Raw genomic sequence first — 21804 nt, 5'->3', positions numbered from 1 at the left:
CGAGCGAAATTTATAAACGAACCATTTTAGTACAAAACAATAAATAACATTAAGTTACAGAAAACAGCAACAACAACAAAAACACAAGGAGGTTTTACACTAAAAAAAGAAGATCGCCTCGGGAGCTGTGTGGGGACCCCGCCGTTTTGCTCCTGCTCTGCCCTCTCTCGGCTGCTGCTGCTCTGCAGCGGGGGCGAACCCTACACAGAGTGTCACAGAGCAGCCCAGGGGAACAAACTGAGGCTGCTGATGAGGGGGCCTTATTGATTCGCATCAGGAATCAGACTAGCTGGGGCAAGTTCATTTGTGCCCTGCTTGCATTAAGTGCCATTACATAATAACACCGGTAAAACTGGCTGGAAGCCTTTCTGCATCGTCTAGAAGCACAATCACTCAAAGTAGAGAACTGCCTAGACAGCTCCCAACTCAAGCACGTAGAATTAAAACAAGCTACAATACATAGTGTTAAATCTCCAAAGAAGCTCCAGGACACTAAATCTGTTTTCCTAATGGAACACCAGACTGCTTTAAAACTACCCCATATACTATCTTATTCTTACACAATTGTGATTTTTAAAAAATCAATAAACTCCTTCAGATCTCACTACTAGTAAAATCCTGAGGTTTTTCATTACCTCTATCCTAGAACACTAGATCCTGCTTGCTTTAACTTAAGCCTATTTCTTCTCTATTCATCCTGAGGAAACAAACAAGAACACGTTTCTTTTAATATCCCTTCATGCAAGTAAGTCCCCGTTAGCTTTCCAGCTGTACGCTACATAAGCCCAGACTTGCTAGGCAATTTTCCAGTCTTTCCGTTTGTTGCCGCAAATCAGCTTCTCAAACTGCAGTAAAGGTAGGGTCTACGTTTACGTTCTTTCTGGTGTGTAGTAACACAATCAGTGACTCTGATCTTCAGATTGTTTCAAGTGAGAACATAGCCTTAGAAGCTTATTCTCATCTCATAAGCAAGAGAACAAGAAAACAAAATAAAACAAAACAAATAAGCAGACAATAAGCCTCATCGGGGGAGACATCTTTGCTGAGGTGTTACTCTTTTTTTTTTAAAGAAATTCACGTTCTTTTATTTATTTATTTATTTATTTATGACTGTGTTGAGTCTTCGTCTCTGTGCGAGGGCTCTCTCTAGCTGCGGCAAGTGGGGACCACTCTTCATCGCGGTGCGCGGGCCTCTCACCATCGCAGCCTCTCTCGTTGCAGAGCACAGGCTCCAGACGCGCAGGCTCAGCAACTGTGGCTCACGGGCCCAGCCGCTCCGCGGCATGCGGGATCCTCCCAGACCAGGGCTGGAACCCGTGTCCCCTGCATTGGCAGGCAGATTCTCAACCACTGCGCCACCAGGGAAGCCCGCTGAGGTGTTACTCTTAGGGGCCAGATGGGCACATCAAGTAAACATTTCAAGTAAGTACATAAAAGAAGACCAGCACTTGCCATCTACCATTCTTTCATTGTTTCTGGAAAAAAATAACTTTTACAAAAAATATTTTTAACGGACTTCCCTAGTGGTCCAGTGGTTAAGAATCCGCCTTTCAATGCAGGGGACATGGGTTTGATCCCTGATCAGGGAGATCCCACATGCCACAGAGAAACTAAGCCCGTGTACCGCAACTACTGAGCGCATGTGGCCTAGAGCCCATGCGCCACAACTAGAGAGTCTGAGTGCTGCAACTACTGAGCCCGCGTGCTCTGGAGCCCGTATGCCACAACTAGAGAGCTCACGAGGGCCACAACTAGAGAGAAGCCCACATGCCACAACAAAGAGCCTGCGTGCCACAATGAAAGATCCCGCATGCCACAATGAAGATCCCGCGTGCCACAACTAAGACCCGACGCAGCCAAGTAAATAAATAAATAAATAAATATTTAAAAAATATTTTTATGATTGTCAAGAAAAATCTATTGTATGAGTTAACCTTGGCGGGGGCGGGGGAGTCTCTCCCTGTTATGGGATATCTAATGTCAAACTTTCTACAAATCCCTATCTCTCCATTTAGTAATAGCCATTTAAAAACTATCATTAGGATACAGCACTGGGCTGAAATGTACTTAAAGCATCACTATCAATAAAATTTCCCTTGGAAGGGACATACAATTGTAGCCAAACACTCGGGCTTTGGAATTGGGCTGCCTGGGTTAAACACCTCACCTCAGCCACTAATAAAGTAACCTTTGTGCCTCAGTTTCCTCATGGAGTCTGACCTATTTCACAGGGGTGTAAGAAGAATTGAGTTGATAGACTAAAGCACTTACTGTAGCCGCTAGAACAAAATAAAAGCTCAATTAATGTCAGTGATAATTATGTTGAGTTCTAAGTCATTGCTCACCCTTACCATTCCCAGACTTCAAATGTAGCTTTAAAACTATACAACCAACCAATTAATTCCTAGCAAAAGACAGAGCTGTTTTGTTTTGTTTGTTTGTTTTCTTTGTTTTGGGGCGTCGTTTGTGGTTTTTTGTTTGTTTTCTGGGTTTGTTTTGTTTTGTTTTGTTTTTTAGCCAGGCTGTGCAGCTTGCAGGATCTCAATTCCTCAACCAGGGATTGAACCTGGGCCACAGCAGTGGAAGTGCCAAATCTTAACCACCAGACCACCAGGGAACTCTGGAGCTTTTCTGTTTTAAAAGACTGATTTTACTACATCACCCTTTCGGTTTGCTCTCAAAACTAACTCTTTCCCAGAATGACCACTAGTTAATCCACACCTCATCATTATGGTATCCATCACTTTACACCCTTGTCTTCCTCCTGCTGCTCTCAGCTCAAAGGGCTCCCCACCAAACAAACTATGATTAGCCTCCAAAATTCAATTTTGCACTTTTTTTCAGTCTTCCATCAGGAAGTAACGGCTTCCAACAGAGTCCATTACAAAGTTTTATACATTGCTTGTATCACTCATCTTTGCTTTTAAAGACTCACAGCTAAACATTTTGTCCCTATCTGATTTGTTGATATTTTAACAAGATTCTCTCAGGAGATTAATCATTCAGAAAAATAAAGTAAAAATTTTACTGACACAGTTTCATTTAATATTTTTAAATCCAAGTAATGGAAATGGTGAAAGCAAGAAAAATTTTGTCCATAACGCAGCTTGTTACTGATTAGAATTCCAAAATCAAAGCAAGTCCTCAATTAATAATCCCTTTTAAATTACTTTATTTTGCGGCTGAATTACCACACGGATACTTATTTAATTATGCCCTGGCCCAGAGAACTGACATTTTTACTGGCAGGTTATGAAATGTTTCTTAAAGCTGTGAAGTCCAATTACAAAAGCCTTCTTTCAGAGGTTCAACATAAGGTAGAAAAGAGGGAGAAAATTATCTCCCCAGTGCCAAAGGAAGCGTTATAAAATAAATGAAAACAAACAGAGTGAAATCAGATGAATGAAGCATGGTGCAGGTGGTTTAGTGTCCACACGTATGAGAGGCTGAGCACAGAATACAGAGTAGAAAATGGAAAGACTGGTCTGGTGCCATCCTTTAGGTCTTTGTAGAAAATACTGTCAACATATTTACTTTTTTTTTTTTTCTTCAATGAGGTTGGCTGTAACTTAAGTTTCATAGTTGCTAATATGTGATCGTTACTCACAAAAATTAGACTTGGGAGCAGTAGATATTTTTAATTAGCCATCTCAAAGCAAGTCCCATTATAATCATCTAATTATCCTTTGAGGCAGTTTATGCACAGGGGTGCTGGCTCCACGTTTATAGTTTAAAACTAAGAGCATTTATGAAAATACCGTGATGAGAAGGAAAAGAGCACAAATTTCTTAAGCAATTTCAAAGTTAGTTTCAGAAAGTAAGCAACCACTAACTACATTTAAACTCAAAAATTAGTATGTAACTTCAGCTGTTAAAACTGGTACAACTGACCACCCCCGCCAGCCCTGTTCCGCTTCCGGTCAACCCGGCGCTGGGCTCCCGAAAGTTATTGCTGCGGAGGGCGCGATGGGGAAATCAGATTTTCTTACCCCTAAGGCCATCGCCAACAGGATCAAGTCCAAGGGGCTTCAGAAGCTGCGCTGGTATTGCCAGATGTGCCAGAAGCAGTGCCGGGACGAGAATGGCTTTAAGTGTCATTGTATGTCCGAATCTCATCAGAGACAACTATTGCTGGCTTCAGAAAATCCTCAGCAGTTTATGGATTATTTTTCAGAGGAATTCCGAAATGACTTTCTAGAACTTCTCAGGAGACGCTTTGGAACCAAGAGGGTTCACAACAACATCGTTTACAATGAGTACATCAGCCACCGAGAGCACATCCACATGAACGCCACTCAGTGGGAGACGCTGACAGACTTTACTAAGTGGCTGGGCAGAGAAGGCTTGTGCAAAGTGGACGAAACACCAAAAGGCTGGTATATTCAGTATATAGATAGGAACCCTGAGACGATCCGCCGGCAGCTGGAACTAGAGAAGAAGAAGAAGCAGGACCTTGATGATGAAGAGAAAACTGCGAAATTTATTCAAGAACAAGTGAGAAGAGGTCTGGAGGGGAGAGAGCAGGAAGTCCCTGTTTTTACGGAATTAAGCAGAGAAAATGATGAAGAAAAAGTTACATTTAATTTGAATAAAGGAGCATGTAGTTCAGGAGGAGCATCTTCCAAATCAAGTTCTTTGGGACCAAGTGCTCTGAAGACAATAGGGAACGCAGCATCGGTGAAACGGAAGGAATCTTCCCAGAGCTCAGCTCAGTCAAAAGAAAAGAAGAAGAAGAAATCTGCACTCGATGAAATCATGGAGATTGAAGAGGAGAAGAAAAGAGCTGCCCGAACAGATTACTGGCTCCAGCCTGAAATTGTAGTGAAAATTATAACCAAAAAACTTGGAGAGAAATATCATAAGAAAAAGGGGATTGTTAAGGAAGTAATTGACAATTACACAGCTGTCGTGAAGATGATTGATTCTGGAGACAAGCTGAAACTTGACCAGACTCATTTAGAAACAGTAATTCCAGCACCAGGAAAAAGAATTCTCGTTTTAAATGGAGGCTACAGAGGAAATGAAGGTACCCTAGAATCCATCAATGAGAAGACTTTTTCAGCTACTATAGTCATTGAAACCGGCCCTTTAAAAGGACGCAGAGTTGAAGGAATTCAATACGAAGACATTTCTAAACTTGCCTGAGTTTGATAACTTGTTAACAGCACATTAAAATCTTAAAGCATCAAATTGGTGTTCACGAAGGCATTACAAGACTCTACTGTGTTAGGGTGTTTCTTTTGTATGAAACAAAAGGATTTATTTAAATATTACTGTATAGTTTAGCTAAACTTATAGAAAAATCTAATTATATCTCATGAAGTATCAAAATTAAAAAAAAAACAAAAACTGGTACAACTAATACTCATGTTCCATTTACTCATATACCAATAAAGCCTAAAGGTACTTTTTGGCCTAAAAGCCAAAGGTTTAGCTACAGTCAATCAACAAGATTGCTTATCTAGATAAATAATTACCACCTTTATCAGGGTAAGATGCCCTCCAATAATAACACAAAGTATGGTTCAATCAGCCTTTAAGAGCAAATGACTTTTTGGAAGACATAATTATATTATAGGTGGGCCTGAGGGTTTGGGTCAGGTAGAGAAAAACGACCCAGTGTTCCTGGTCTCTAGGCCCCATGCTACCTGCCTATCAGCCCTGTTGCAATCTGCAGAGACAGGCCTCATGTTCTCCCTGTCTGTTCAGATTCTAAGAGCTAACAATCAATCCCGTCTCCTTTTCCTCCCTTCCAAGTAACGCCTTTTGGTTGAGACTTTGTTTTTTACTTTCTTGACTCCCTGCCTCATCTTAATTAAAATTACCTCAGCCTCAGCAGTTCCATAGGAAGGGACCCCTGACGTGAAGATTACTAGAGATTTCGGTGGCATATTTGTCTTAAAAATTAAAAAGTTCTTCTTAACAGATAGAGCATATTTCCAACATAATTATGTGGCTCTATTTTGTCAGTTTGAAGTTTTGAAGCTGGGTTTGTTTGTTTCACATATCAACTGGAAGCTGTAAAAACTTACAAAATTCATCTTATCTACTCTGCTGTTTCTAGATAGAAATCTCCTCAACCAGGCAGACTCTAAGGACTATCTGCAAACCTATTTGTAACGCCATTAAGGTGTCTTCTTACTGCCATAGGCAAGAAATATTTCCCTTCCTCTATGCCTAATATAGTTAAATATCACCCATTTTAAAGTATGTTTCCTTTTCTAGGCTCACCAACTGGTAAAATGTAAGAAATATTGCATCCACTTATACTCTTAATCATAGTACTGCCATTTAAGGAAACGTCTAAAAGAAAATAAAAATTGCTGTTGTACTATTATAGTATTGTGAGTATTGAAGGGAGAATCCCAGTTAAGAAATCTTCAAATTTACAAAGAACCATGTTTTCTTAGAGTTAGAATTGGAACACCAGTCAAAATAGGAAATACCAAAACTTGAGAATCTTGTGATTTGTCCTCCAACTGTATAGATATGGATAGGGACTCTGGCCTTCCCTGGACCTACCTTGAATGAAAAGGGAAAAAGACAAAATAAGAAATTTAACTTAGGCAGAAATTATATCCTTTTTTATAGGAAGAAACAAATATTCAGTTCAGTTACTCTCTCCAACAATTAATTTAACACATATTTATTAAGTGTACTCTTTATACAAGACCTTATGTAATACATGAAGGATATGAAGAAATATAAGAAAACTACAAATACTTCAAAGCAATGACAGAGAGAATGAGTGCTTCAGAGACCATGTATGATTGGTCTGCATAAATATGAAAGCATTTCAGATAGGCCCTACAGCATGAATTGGATTTTAACCAAAGGAGATAAGACAGAGAACATTCCAGGGACTGCTTCAATGTGGAATTACAGGAGCAAAGGTGCGCAAAGAAGATAGCAGTGGCTTGTTCATGAAGAGAAAGGAAGAAATGAAAGAAGGAAGGAAGACACTTTGAGTTTGAAGCATGGAGTGATTCAATGGGAATAGCAGAAAATGGAGCTGAATCACAGGTTGGGCCAGATCAACAAAGTGTTGAGAATTAGGTACAGTCTATTTTACTCTGAAAGTAATGGGGAACCTGAGGCTTTTGATCAAGGGCACATCATCAGAAGCTTGGCAGAGAAATATAGTTTTAAAGCGTATTATGTAACAAGGGGACAATTGGAGGGTTATTGAAACACAAATCTTAAACTGAAATTAGAAAAGAAAAATTTGGAATATTCAATGATCTGGTTCTTGGACTGGATAATGGGTTCATGAATTTTTATTGTGTTACTATGCCTCATATACACATATACACAAACACATGCAATTTATACTGTGTGTATCATGTATTATTTTGTGTGTTTAAAATAATATATATAGTGCTATTTAATTTTAGCTTAAAGTTATTTGGAACACATTTCAGAATTGAAAAAACTGGGAAAATAAATAAATATTAAAGGGAAATAGAAAAATATGATAGCGACTCCAAGGTATTGCCCTTGTGCCTGGGAGGTCATACACATTAGCTGAAATGAAATAGAAGATGTTTGGTGAGGCATCAATGAGGTGGAATAAGCACAGTTTAAGAAGCTGAGAGATACCTAAAAATAAGGAAGGTATATTAGATATAGGCAGCTAAAAATAAGGAAGAGAACTCATAAGAAAGATTAAGGATGGAAAAATATAGATTTAGCAAAGTTCAGCAGACTACTAGCATAGAATCAATTTTTTAAAAAGGGATGAGATCACCCACAAGGACTCAGAGGCAAAGAATATAAAAATCAATTTTCACTGCAAAGTAAAGGAGCTGTTACAGTGGAGGATTACTGGACTGAATGTCAATATTATGACATAGTATGAGTGTGTTTCATGTTTGGTAATTGCAATCATTGTTGCTTTTGTTGTGGTCATCCATGTACAATGCTTGGTGTCAGTCTATTTATCTCTTGTAAAAATAAAATACAGTGTGTGTGTGTGAAAAAAAAAAAAAAGGGATGAGATCAAAAAGGAGAAAACAGAGAGAGGAAAAAAAAAAAACTTGGAAGAGAATCTAGGAAATCAAATACCTAGGAAATCCAAAATAGATTTCAAGCAGAAAGATGAGCAAACAGGGTGGTGAAGGAAAGGAAGGAAGTGGATCTAGGGAGCCCGAAGCCAAAGAAAGCTGAAGCAGAAAATGCTGGGCAATAATGTAAATATCACAAAGAGTTCATGGAACAAAAGCAGCAGGAAAAGGCCACTGAACCTGACCATCTGTGACCTTCAAAAGCAACCATCACAGTGGAGAGGCGAGCATAGAACCAGATGATCAGAACGAGAGGGTGCAAGAGGAGGCAACTCCCACAGCTGCCTCCCCCCTTTCCTTGCAGAAATCTGATAGTGAATGGTAAGGTTGAGATATGAAGAGGTATTGAGATAAAGGGGAGGAATTCTGTGTATTGACTTAGAGAAAAGGAAGCAATGGAAGATATAGGAGTGAGGGGGAAATCATTTCTTAAACAAGATCATAGAAAAAGGTGAAAGGAATAGGCTAAAAGGTCCAGGGAAATTTCTTAGGAAGAAAAGGGATGGTGAAGGATGTTAAACCAAAATGCTTCGCTGCTTTTTAGACAACTGAAGAGGCAAGATGGTCCACTAAGGAAGAGTAGAGTGTTGCAGCTTAGAGAGAGTGGAAAGTGTTGGAAGTAGCCTTTGTGAGATACGGAGAATAATTTGTCAAGAGGACACATTCCAAAGAGCAAGAATTAACTAGATACATCACAGCATCCCTGGACTAATTTTTCTGTCATCCAATTTTTCTCTAAATGGGCTACCATTGTCATGTAAAAGTAGTCATTAGCCAATATGGTGCATGCAATGGGACTTAACATTCTACATTTTAGAAATTCATGCTCTTGGAGAAGGTTTTTTTGATCCTCAGGGATATTGACAGAATTTGCTTCAATCAAGTTATTGAGAGGGACAAGAACACCAGACAGATAAGTCTGGAAACAGGAAAGGAAAAGCCTAGAGTACAAACAGGTAGTTAGGCTTACAATAACAGAGCAGTGGGAAAGCCCTGCTCACCTTCCAGGAGACAGGAAAACGAAGGAGACTGAGCAAAGACAGGTTCAAAGGTTCAAAAATCCAGACTAGAAGACTGAAATCCTGCTTAACGTTGCCCTTGTTTTTTCTTATCATCAACAGAACTGGGAGAATCACTAAATCATCTTAACCATTCATACCCCCAGTCTTCATCATGCTGTATTGAACCAGATTATCTCTCTCTTTCTCTTAAATTTCCAGGGAATTGTAACGATGAGTCAGGTCTGGGAACCCTTATCTAGAAGGTTAATTTCACTTTATAAAAGAATACATCACAGATTTTCCTTTAAAAAGCAAGCAAGGGGGCTTCCCTGGTGGCGCAGTGGTTGAGAGTCTGCCTGCCAATGCAGGGGACACGGGTTCGAGCCCTGGTCTGGGAAGATCCCACATGCCACGGAGCAACTAAGCCCGTGAGCCACAACTACTGAGCCTGCGCGTCTGGGGCTTGTGCTCCGCAACGGGAGAGGCCGCGACAGTGAGAGGCCCGCGCACCGCGGTGAAGAGTGGCCCCCGCTTGCCGCAACTGGAGAAAGCCCTCGCACAGAAACAAAGACCCAACACAGCCAAAAATAAATAAATTAATTAATTAAAAAAAAATCAACAGGACTAGGTGACAGGGATGCCTGGAACCAGTCCTCTAAAAAAAAAAAAAAAAGCAAGCAACTTTTGTTCCCTAATTATGTATTACTCCTGTCGTCACAAAAATACAGACGCTTTAATACACTCAATGGATAAATAAAATGATGGTAAAACCCAATTATAAAAGAATATGACTATTACACATATGAAGGTTCAGGTTAAAAAGCAGAGCAATGGTGCCAAAGTAAAAGACAATTCAATGTCAGATTTGTGAATACCAAGGGACATCTGCTGTTTGTGTCTGCCTGGTGCCATTCCCATTTTCTGCTCTCTCCTCGGGTGGACTTCCCATTCTCAATTCACATGTTCTGGTAGGGTTCTCAATCGCTATACTCGAATTCTGCCAAGGGCCTAGCCAATTACAGATCTTTGAACATTTATCCACAGTGTCTAAGCCAACAGTGGGCCAGAAGAGCAAAGCATAGGCAATTAGAGCTGTTCCCTGGGATTTTATAAATGTTCAATGAGAGAAAAAGACTGTCTTCCTTCTGGGGAACTGAGCTAAGGCAATAAATGTCTGAAAATAATTGCCACCATGTGTCCCTCTAAACCTTGCCTCATGTAGGAAAAAATAAATACAGAGAAGCATAGCTGAGAAAGTTGAGACAAAGAGGGAGAAGAATGTGACAACACCATTTGAGTACCTCAACTTCTGAGGTCAGTTTCACCCCTGGACCTTCCAGTTTCATGCATCAATACACCATCCTCCAAATCCCTTAATCTGTCCCTTTTCACTGTTAACGTAAGCTAGATTGATTTAGATTTCTGTCATCTGCCATCCAAAAACCCCTGAGAGACAAATATGTTATGATGGCCAACCCAGAATAAATCGGTCTGTGCCATCTAAATGTCATCTCAGCTTCTGAGAACCTTGGTGGTAGAGGGGCTGTGGGCAAGAGGGTGAGATGAGGGGGACGACTGACATTAGATTCACCAGAGAAGATGAAAGAAACGTGGTATCTGCTAGTGTATCCATAGTCCCTGTTTCAGGCCACTCTCACTTTTGCAAATTCATCGAGAAATTGCATATTATTAGACATTGCCTGTATTATCTCACTGAAGGCATACCTTCAATACTTAACTACACAGACTAAAACTGACCAGTGCTTCTGTCTAGGCAAACACATTCTGAACAGCACACTTCCCAAGGGTCAACTGGAAGTCACATTTTGAAACTGAAGTGAATTCTTCAACTTGTTCTCATCTTTCCTTTTAATCTAGTCATTCAGGCAATTATTAAAAAACAGCCTGCTATTCCTAAGAAACGCAATTAAGTAGACAGGCTAAACCATGATTTGGAAGGCATTCTCATTAATGGAAGTGATATAAGAGAGAAAAGACATCAAAAGCTCAAATGGAAAAAAATACGCACAGATCTTACCTTTACTCTAAGGAGCTTGAAAATTCAGTGTTAAGAAAAAGTAGCCACCCTTACATTGAGATTTCTTTAATGAAACTCTTAAAACCCCAGAGGAAACTGCTGAAAATTAGATTAAAATGGTTCTATGGTTATTGCCTTAATACTCAAGCCCAAAATGAAGTAGAGAATGCCTTAATTTACCAATTCACTAAATCTTTACTCAACTATATAATTTATAATGCTGGTGATGAGTTTCTTTGTTACTTTTCTTTCTTTTTGTATATTTGCTGACTTATGAAAAAAATCCCTCCCATTACAATAAAATGTTTCTGACTTTGACAATCTATAACAATAACAATATTTATTAAGCACTTACTATGTGCCAGATTCTATCCTATGTGTTTTCCATGTATTCATTCATTCAATCTGGTCAACGACCCTATAAGGTAGGCACTAATTATTTCCTTTTTACAGATGAGAACACTAAGGCAAAGAGAGGTTGCATAACATCTCTGCGGCCTCAGAATAAGAAGTAGAGACAGAACTGTTGGAACTCAAGCAGTTTGGCTCCAGGACCAATGCTCTTAATCACTGTGCTTAAGAGCAGTGTTAGATTAAGCTCTATTCTATTTCCTTTTGTATGTGAGACTGTATGTGTTATGAACAACAAAAAACAAGCAAATCATGGCAGAAGGGAAGAAGCAGCACCCTAAAAGACAGCTAAAAAAAAATGTATGGGGGTAGGGGGAGGAGGAAAGCCAGAAGATGGGAATGGAATGAAGAACGGTACTGGGAAGGAAAACAGTGGAAGCAGCCAGCGGTTTAATTTGGTGCCCTCAGAATCCTCACAGGTGAGTACTGGTCAGAAAAGGTACAGGAGGGCTTCCCTGGTGGCGCAGTGGTTGAGAATCTGCCTGCCAATGCAGGGGACACGGGTTCGAGCCCTGGTCTGGGAAGATCCCACATGCCGCGGAGCAACTGGGCCCGTGAGCCACAACTACTGAGCCTGCGCGTCTGGAGCCTGTGCCCCGCAACAAGAGAGGCCGCGATAGTGAAAGGCCCGCGCACCGCGATGAAGAGTGGTCCCCGCTCGCCGCAACTAGAGAAAGCCCTCACACAGAAACAAAGACCCAACACAGTCAAAAATAAATATTAAAAAAAAAAAAAAGAAAAGGTACAGGAGACTAGATCCTCACTTTGGAAAGTCTGCAATATTAGGCTTAATTAAATTAGAGTTAATTAAGTATCAATTAGAGATTTAGTGATAATTTTTGAGCAGGGTGATATGATTTTCTCCTTTACTTTATGAAAAAGGATCGGAAATTCTGGATAGGGAAAACTGCAGTTAGAAAGTTACTTTGAGGCTAAATCCCAAGATCCAAATGAGATAATGGGGACCCAACGCTGGGTCAGATGGGATGGGAAAAAGGGAAGGCTTGGAGGCTGTAAACATGTCTGACAGGGTAGAAAGAGGGGAAAACTGAGAGATCATAAGAAGGGGATGGGCAAAAAATAGAGATGGAATCAATTCCAGGAAGGTTTAAAAACATCCCATGGTTTTGGAAAAAAAAAAAAAAAAAAAGGAGGAGGGAGTCAACAAAGGTTTCTAGAAGGAAAAGAAATCTTGAGTGAGACTTGCTGAATGAGTAAGAGCTCGGCATAAAGGGAGTGGGAGATGGTAAAGGGGTGAGGGGAAGGAGGAAATTGGATTAATTGAAGAAGAAGGACCAGTGTGAGCACCTAGGGACAAGAGAAAACCCTGTGATGGAAGAACCAAGAAAGAGCCTTGACACAAGAATGGATCAGGTAGTGAAAGAATATAAGGGAGCTTAGAGACTTCAGCTTTGAGGGTTCATGGATCTTTGTCCTGCTTCACTGCATTAATATTGTCCAGCTATTCCTCATCTGCCTGCTCCCTGGAGTAGAAATTTTATTTTGTCTTAGATTCTTCCAGAACACTCCTGCCCCTCACATTCTGCATGTTTTCATTTCTCTCACATAATGTCTTCACCCTCATCTTATCCACAGTTTGTTTCATCATAAAGTTTAGGCTTTCCATGATCCCTCATGGCCACCTGACACTCCATGGCATTCTTTCAGCTTCCTCTCAAATGTTAACTCTTTATCTTGATCTGTCTAATCCACTCCTATCTTTTAATCAGGCTGTGTCACAGGACCAGTGACCTATATAGCTTGATGATCTTTGGAACAGGTGCCCACTCCAAAAACAATCACCTGCAAGGGTAATTTGATTCAAATCATCACAGCTTCCTCTATTTCTAGAGTTTTCCCTAAAACCAAAAAGTTATCAAACAACCAGAATAAGTTTTTATTCTTAATTTGCTATTCTATGGCCAAAAATAGTGGGACAAATAGAAGGATTTGGATCACACAAATAATGAAGAGTTGTAAGTATCCATATTTTTCCAACGTAAGACGTATCATCAATAGTTAGCTTTGGTAAGCCTGAGAATAGAGACATATTTTAAAAAATACATAACTCAATTTAATAGTGAGATAATGATTTTATTTTGAAGAGACTTTTTTAAAAATAAATATTCACCATCCTTTACCTTTGAGTGTCCATAGGACCTTCCAAACATATCTTTTCTTGCTTATTTAGAAAATTCTGTAAGAAACATTGATGACAAGGTTTATGGTAACAACTCAACAAAATTAAAGAAATGAAATCAGTCGTCCTTTCCTTTATAGTCCTTCCCATGCTTCAATAAAATGTGTACTATTAGGAACCTTACTTTCAATCCCATAAAGTAATTGTTTTTCCAAATTTACGTAAAGGTTTAAACATCACCTAAATAAAATATAGGTTATTAGGCATTTCTTGGAATATAATTCAACATTTTAAGAGAGTCTAGTACAAAGCCATGCAACTTATCAGGATCTCAATAAACATCTATGAAAAAACAGATTAAAGAAGAAGATCTAAACTGTAGCCATAGGGCACATCTGGCTCAAAGACTTGTTTTGTTTGACCCACACCAGTGTGGCAAAATTGTTTTTTAATTAATTGCATATGCATGTGTGTTTGTTTGTGTGTCTGTGTGAAATTTCACTGAAAAAATGCAAATTTCAGGGTTCTAAAAATCAAAACAAAACAAAAACTGGAAGTTCTGGCAAAACTAGGCCTGCACTCTCACATGCCAACAATCACTTTAAGTTAAAAACTACACTCTTTAACCTGGCCTTCGGATCAGTTTGTCACCGTCCCCACCACTCTTCATAGTTTACCACTGGTTAAAAGAGTCTGTGGTTGCCTCCTCACGGAGACACTGTAAGTGTAACAGAAAAAAGAAGTACTATTTCCTCTGCACTGTAGGTACTTTCCAGACCACCTACAAGAGCCATTCCATTCCTTCGAGAGCCTCCCATCCATACTTCTGAACATACCCTTCTATTTAAAGTCATTACGTATCTCCCTCAGACTCAAAAAGCTGCTAAATAACAGACTTACCCTTGAATCTGCATGTTCAGACCCAAAATCCAGTGCTTATCTGGCCTTGGCACAGCTAATATGGCTAGCAATGAGTAAGACTCATTTTTTCAAACAGGAATTAGGAAGATGCTCTTATCTATATGAATATAGCCATTTTTACATCTAAGATTAAATTTACTACACACAATAGGCAAAATAAGAAAGACATCCATTTAGTTTAACTTCAAAAACCATATATATTCTCTCCTCTCTGAATTCTCATCTTATTTCCCTCAACAGTAAAAGAAAAGTCAGATACAGAAAGCATCAGACTACCCACAAATAGGCAACTATGAAAGAGAACTATGTCAATCTTCAGAGAAGCCTCAGAAGCAAACTTTGGCAAAACATTACTTTTCTCCCCCTTTCAGAAACTTCTCTGTTTAAATTCTACTTTTATTCTTTCTAATACAAACCTAACATTGGCTCTCACACAAGTCATCCTTTTGTTCCTTCTACATTTCTCATCTGTAGATGTGCTCATCAGCTTGTCAGCCAAGGCTGTGAGAATTTATACTTAATCTTCACATTCCCTCTTGGCTGAAATTTTCTCCCAAACCCTTAATAATTTCCTATCTTGATTACTATAATTTCTTTTTTATTGTCCTCTTGAAATTCATACTCTTTAAATTATGTACAACCAGAATATGTGGCTAAAATAACATTTCCCCCAACTGTCTATTTTTCACTAATGTAACTTCACTCTTTCTTGGAAAATTCCAGTTTACCTCTAAATTACTCTGGAGACCTTACTGCAATTATCTACTCTGTCACTGGAGTGCGGAGTCACACATCACTAGTTTTGTCATCTCACCTTCCTTCCAGGAAGCCCCAAGCAGATATTCTTTGAGTTATTCTCTTTTTAAGAGCATTGTTTTAAAAAGTTGCCTATCAAGATGAAGAGCAGGAAAACATGTGAAGGACGACCTATATCTGTATTTTCTTTCTTCCCTAAGAAAAAAAGGAGTGGTTCAAAGTGTATCCCACAATTTACATTTGCATTGAAATTTAATTTTAAGGATATAATTTCTAATAAATCGAAATTTGCAAGTAAATGGTTTCTCAGATTCAAACATCTTTTGGGCAAAAGATGAGAAGTCCAATTCTACCATATGAGGCACCAAAAAATGTAAATATTAGAAAACTAACTATATCATCAAAAGAACATCATTTTAGGCAATAAGCCTTTCAACTTCAGAAGGCTTGGCTTTATGACTTTATACCCAGTCAACCACATTAGCATTCTAAAATTTTTCAGTGAGAAAAATAAGCGTCTTTGAGGGGGAGCGGAACAGAAAAAAGACATTTTATCAAAAGCATGCAGATGATTTGGTTCATACAGGCCTTTAAAGTAAAACCCCAAATGGCATATTTTAATTTTCCCTTTGTAAATTTCTGAAAAAAAATGCAAATGTACATTCTCACCAGGATGTTCCTCATCTACTGATACCTGTCTCTGTCATTCTCTCTTTTTCACACACACACTCACACACACACACACACACAGTGGAGTTACAATGTTCCTGGTTGGGAATGTTTTTCTCTGCTCTTTAATCCACGATGAATGTTTATCATAAAGCTAGTTCTCCCTTTGGTATTAGGATGCAGCCAGCAGCCCAGCAGGAGAGAAAGGGAATCAGTTCTGGAAGGTCTCCAGGTGAAGATTAGCATGACTTTTCCAAAAAGGCACCAGGAGCACTGAGCTTAGCATCAGTAGGCTTAAGTGTGCACCTGACCTTTTTCAGATGAAACTGTTAGAGGTACAAAAGATGGTGTTGGCTTTAGACAAATCAATCCCACTCCTGGAGCTGGGATATGGCTCAGCTTCTCCTGAAGCATTTGGCCTACAAGAGAGCAGAACAGCTGCATGAAGAAAATAGGAGTAATGCAGGGAAAGAAGCAAAGTGAAACGGATGCTGAGTAGACAACTAACCAAGGTCCATTGATCAGAATCAAAGTTGTAACTAAATTGTTCTACTTCCTTTACTTTTTCCACTTAAAAACAACAACAAAGCCAGCTATATCTGATTAGAATCAAACTATAATAATTTCAGGAAACCCTTCACCTCAAAATCATGAAGCTGAAAAATAACCACTATGAATGAAATTCTAATACAAGGCAGAAAAAGTATTAGAGGTGTAATTATCAACCTTCTCCATATACTCTAGAAATCATATATTTAATATAAAATTAAATGTAATATTTTTGACATGCTTAGATCTCTACTATGAATTGAAGGTCTTCAGTACTTCTCTTGGGGCCGGGGTCTTAGAATGCTGAGACACAACAGTAGTTTTCATTTCTCACTTTCCTTTTCAAAATAATGAGCTACAGAAATGCTATTGCCTCTTTGTACTTTTATAAGCAGTAAAATTCAAAGGACTATGGTGGACAGAAAATTTGAATCATAAGCACAATAATAAGAATTTTCTCTTAGTCATCCTTTCCCTATGTGAAAATAGTTTAGCCTAGCATCTATGATCTTATAAACACCAAAATATAAACAAATGTTCCAAGCTGGGAACTAAGTCACGGCTCCTGTTCTAAAGTTGTCTTGCACAGGTCATCAGCCAGGCCTGGTAAACCAATGTTTTACAAGTCTTACCAATTTCTGTGCACACCTTTTAAGCTGTACAATCCTTATAAATGTCACGTTTCTTATGAAAATAAATGTCTTCCTCCTGAAAGAGCTGCAAATCAAGAATGCATGTACCAGTGCTATTACTAAATGCTATATTTGCTACATTTAATAAAACAAAGGGGTAAACTTTCAGCATATTTTCAGAAGTTTTATCAGTTGTTTCCATTACAGTGTTCAACAGAACTGCAGCAATAAATCCCAGGCAACAAATAAAATGTCTCCCATACAGTCTTAAGAGAAATCACAGAACAGTCCAAGGCTTATACATTCAGTTATACCTAAAATATTTTCATTAACCCAACAGCCATTGTGAAAGTCTCTGCTGATGGAAGATCTCCAATAAACCTACTTTATAAACTGTAAGGTTGGTATTCAGTGTTACTAAAATAGTTGTTTCTGATTACTTCAGGCTGACCAGTTGTAGGCCAGAGCTATGTATGTCAAAGTCACTCACTTAGTTAGCAATGACACCAGTGGAAATTACTTTCCTATGAACAGTTCTGAAATCTTGGCCCCTGGCTAAAGCCAGTTATTGCAAAAGAGTAATAAATCTTGGAAATCGGTGGCCTGTCTCTTCTAATACAAAATAATGAATATTAAAAAACAAACAAACAAACACCTAAGGTTCTGCTTAAAAGGTGAAATAACAAACACTTCTACAACTTGGAAAATGTACACAGGTTAAAAAGTCATGTATGTTGAGCCACTAAAACTAATGAAGTTAATAAACTAATGAAAAAATAAGGAGGTTATGAAAATCCTAAGGAAGTATGGGTATTAGGCTGGAGTCGTAAAAGACTATACTACTGACTTACTAAATCGACTACTGGTGTATGCTCTAATGGTTCAGTTTAGCTATTTAGCTGTTTATTTACTACCCCAAATTATTCATTAATAGGAATTTCTAAAAGTTATTATACTGTAAATATGAGACTACTGGAAGAATTTTACAAGCCTCTTTATAAAGTCTGCAATACTGACTTGATCACAATAAAATCACAACTTTTGTGTTTTTCTTTGAGGTACTGTTTCTCATAGTGTGGTCTTAGGATCACCTGTGATGTTCCCAGGCCCTTCCCAAGACCTAATGAACCAGAATCTCTGGAATTGAGACCCAGGACCCTAAGTGTGAAACAAAAGTTCTAAGTAAGTCTGCACTGGTTGGAGCTATTGTTTTTACCAGAGCATAAATTTTCAATAAATAGAGCTAGCACAACACAAAAATTAGCCCTCCTGGTGACATGAAATTAAGTTATATGTTATTCAAATTAAGTGAGCTTCTATTCTTGCTTATATATATTTTATTAAGCTCTTATAAGATGCTTTGTCTTATGAAACAGTGAAATCCCATCTAATTTTATATGGTTGTCTCTTTGGCTTAGCTGCTGATTTTCTATGATCTGAACTCAATGTTCAACTATAATGATTAAACAGTACCACTAAGTTAATCATGATTTTTACCTTTTTTGTCCTGTTTTATTGTGTTTAATTTGAAAAGTTTTCTCTAATCCTTAATAGAAGTCAGGTATAAATTAATCAATAAGTGATCTCAGAGTAGTTCTAGATTGATTCGGGCAATGGGAATACCATTTTAACTTCTTTTCTCAGAAGCCAACAAATGGCTAATAGGAAAAGGAATTTCACAAAATAAATCCTGAATCTAATATTTAGACTAAGAATTCATGCTCACAAGTAATTCTTCAAGTTCAACGGAAGAACTATGTTACTACGTATAGAAAGAACAAAGGAATAATTCAGTTAGAAAATCACAATTTTCCAACTATAGTAGTAAAACGTGATTCAGGCAAGCATGATCAATAGATGCTAAATCTAAGGGGAAAAGGTTTGATTACAAACAGGATATTTAAAACATCTCAAAGTATTTCCCTATAAATTACTTATTAATTTCCAAAGGAAAAAAGTAAATATGGTAGAGAAACTGAATGACTCTTGAAACAAATAATCAAAATATTGCCAACAATAATACTTTTAATTTTTATGAAAAATGAAAGAAGTCCAGAAGAACAACTTATACGCAACTAAACAATGTTTTAACTGGCTTTCCTATTCCTATTAAAGCTTTATATTTAAAATGTCTACATGATATGTGCTTCACAGGCTTGAGACTATCAAACTTTACCACCCATGTGACTTTAGCAGTTTTATTGCATAATGATCCACATAACACTGCATATTTGTCTAGTTCAGCCTCTGTCATAAAGTGCTATTCATAGGTGGGAAAGTAGCAAAGCTTACTAAACACTGAAATTCTCCAAGGTATTTGCTACTTGGGTCAGGGAAAAAAAGCTAATTTAGCACTACCAGCCTGAATAACAGATTTCCATTTATATATACATGGATATATATATTATATATATAAATATATATATATGAATCTGAATTCCATTTATATATATTTATATATATATATCAAAAAAAAGAGCTAAGAGTTTTAGTCAATTAAAATATGTCAAAAGCATCCCAAAATAGTTAATTCTATTAATGCTAATGATTAATCCTTGAGAAGGATACATCATCACTAAAACATTAGTTTTAGTCCAGCCAAAAATGCATAATCTGAATCTAATCATGAGAAAACACTAGATAAACACAAATTGAGAAACTTTTAACTTCCTCTATTCTTTAGAAACATCAATGTCATAAAAGATCAAGAAAGGCTAAAGAATCGTCCAGATTAAAAAAGCCTAAAGAGATGTGAAAGGTAAACGCAATGTCATCCTTGACTGCGGGGTGCGGGGGAGGACTGCTATAAGGACATTATTGGGACAACTGACAACGTTGCAGTATGGACTGCAGATTAGATACAAGTATTTTCAGTGTTAAACTAGACTTGATAACTGTACTGTGGTTATGTAAGAGAAGGTTCCCAGTTCTAAGAAAGACACACTGAAGTATTAAAGGGTGAAGAGACATTGTCAAAGCAACCTACTCTCAAATGGCTCTGGTGGGGAAAAAAATACTTTATACACACACACAATATAAAGACAAAATGTTAACATTTTTTAATCTGTGTAAATGGTTTATGAGCATTTTTTTGTACTATTGTTACAACTTTTCTATAAGTAAAAATTGTTTCGGACTTCCCTGGTGGCACAGTGGTTAAGAATCCGCCTGCCAATGCAGGGGTCATGGGTTCAAGCCCTGGTCCAGGAAGATCCCACATGCTGCGGAGCAACTAAGCCCATGAGCCACAACTACTGAGGCTGCACTCTAGAGCCTGCGAACCACAACTACTGAAGCCTGCACATCTAGAGCCCGTGCTCTGCAACAAGGGAAGCCACCACGATGAGAAGCCTGTGCACCACAACAAAGAGTAGCCCCCGCTCGCCACAACTAGAGAAAGCCCACACGCAGCAGCGAAGACCCAACGCAGCCAAAAATAAAATTAATTAATTAAAAAAAAATTGTTTCAAAATAAAAAGTAAAATCTGATTTTTTCAAATTAAAAAGAAAAAGAAAGAAAACAATTTGGCAGTAGTACGCAGTAAAGCTGAAGAAGCATACTGTCCAGACTGGGCAGTTCTACTTGTAGGTATGTACCTTAAAGAAACTCTTGACCATATACACAAGGAAGTATATATAAGACTGTTTCTTGTGACTCTGTTTCGTACAGCAAGAATTGCAAGCTACCTAAATTGCCATCAATCATAGGATGTATACATGAATTACAGCATAGTCATTAATGAACACCGTGCATTGAATACCTCAATCAGAGCTACACATGTTAAAATGGATAATCCCAAAAGCAATGTTGAGGGAAAAAACTATTGCCAAATGTACATAATGATACCACATTTTTAAAGTACTAAAACATGAAAAATCTTAGATATTTATCAATGCAAATACATGTGTCAAAATATAAAAACAAGCATTATGAAAACTGAATAGCAAATTCAAAATAATAATTAACTCTGGGGAGTGACCAGTGTAAACTAGGAGGGGTACAGACAGAGCTTCAGTTGTCTCATAACACTTTATTTCTGTAAAAGAAGCAAACAGCAAAATGCTAAAATATGAGAAAACTGGATGGTGTCTATATGGATATGTATTATTATTCTCTATCATTTGCAGTGTTTCAAAAATATTACCTAACAAATTCTTTTTTAAGACTTTAAAAGTTCTAATGAAACAAAATGAATGCTGAGAAGCTCAGTTCAACCCTCTTGGCCAAAAAGGAGGACCACGATGAAATATAATAAACTAATGTTTAATTAATTTTTACAATATGCAAACACTCTTTGCTGTTGTAAACTCGTCAAAACCCTTTTTCATTAACTCACACCATGTACTTCAGCCTTTTGTATTACGAATCCCAGCATATGATTATAGATTAGTCAGTCAAGTTTATTTTGTAATATGCTTAATTACCCAGCAAATCTCCATTCTCTGTATTGTTTTGCCTCACATTGACTGATTGTTTTCTGCGGTTTCCCTTGCAGGTGAAAATTTCATACCTGGGTTGGCTGATATTTATTAAGGTTAAAGAGGCATTAACCTTCATGGTTACAGCAGAATTCTGAGCAGCACCAGGCCTCCACTGAGACCACAGTGCCTATGGTAGTCACCA

The 21804-nt window shown here is 38.1% G+C and overlaps 2 protein-coding genes across 5 annotated transcripts in view; one reads left to right on the top strand and one right to left on the bottom strand.

The window, feature by feature from the left end:
- IMMP2L (inner mitochondrial membrane peptidase subunit 2) overlaps positions 1-21804 on the bottom strand; it is a 901263-nt gene that overhangs the window by 563620 nt on the left and 315839 nt on the right. The window lies entirely within an intron of this gene.
- LOC118900598 (DNA/RNA-binding protein KIN17-like) lies at positions 3940-5312 on the top strand. Its single transcript, XM_036863028.1, has one exon. The coding sequence runs from the start codon at positions 3967-3969 to the stop codon at positions 5143-5145; it is 1179 nt and encodes a 392-aa protein (XP_036718923.1). The 5' UTR covers positions 3940-3966; the 3' UTR covers positions 5146-5312.

This window comes from Balaenoptera musculus, chromosome 9 (genome assembly GCF_009873245.2).
Source record: "Balaenoptera musculus isolate JJ_BM4_2016_0621 chromosome 9, mBalMus1.pri.v3, whole genome shotgun sequence".
NCBI lineage: Eukaryota > Metazoa > Chordata > Mammalia > Artiodactyla > Balaenopteridae > Balaenoptera > Balaenoptera musculus.
The sequence above is the reverse complement of the archived record's forward strand: the minus strand, read 5'-3'. Positions and strand labels throughout refer to the sequence as shown.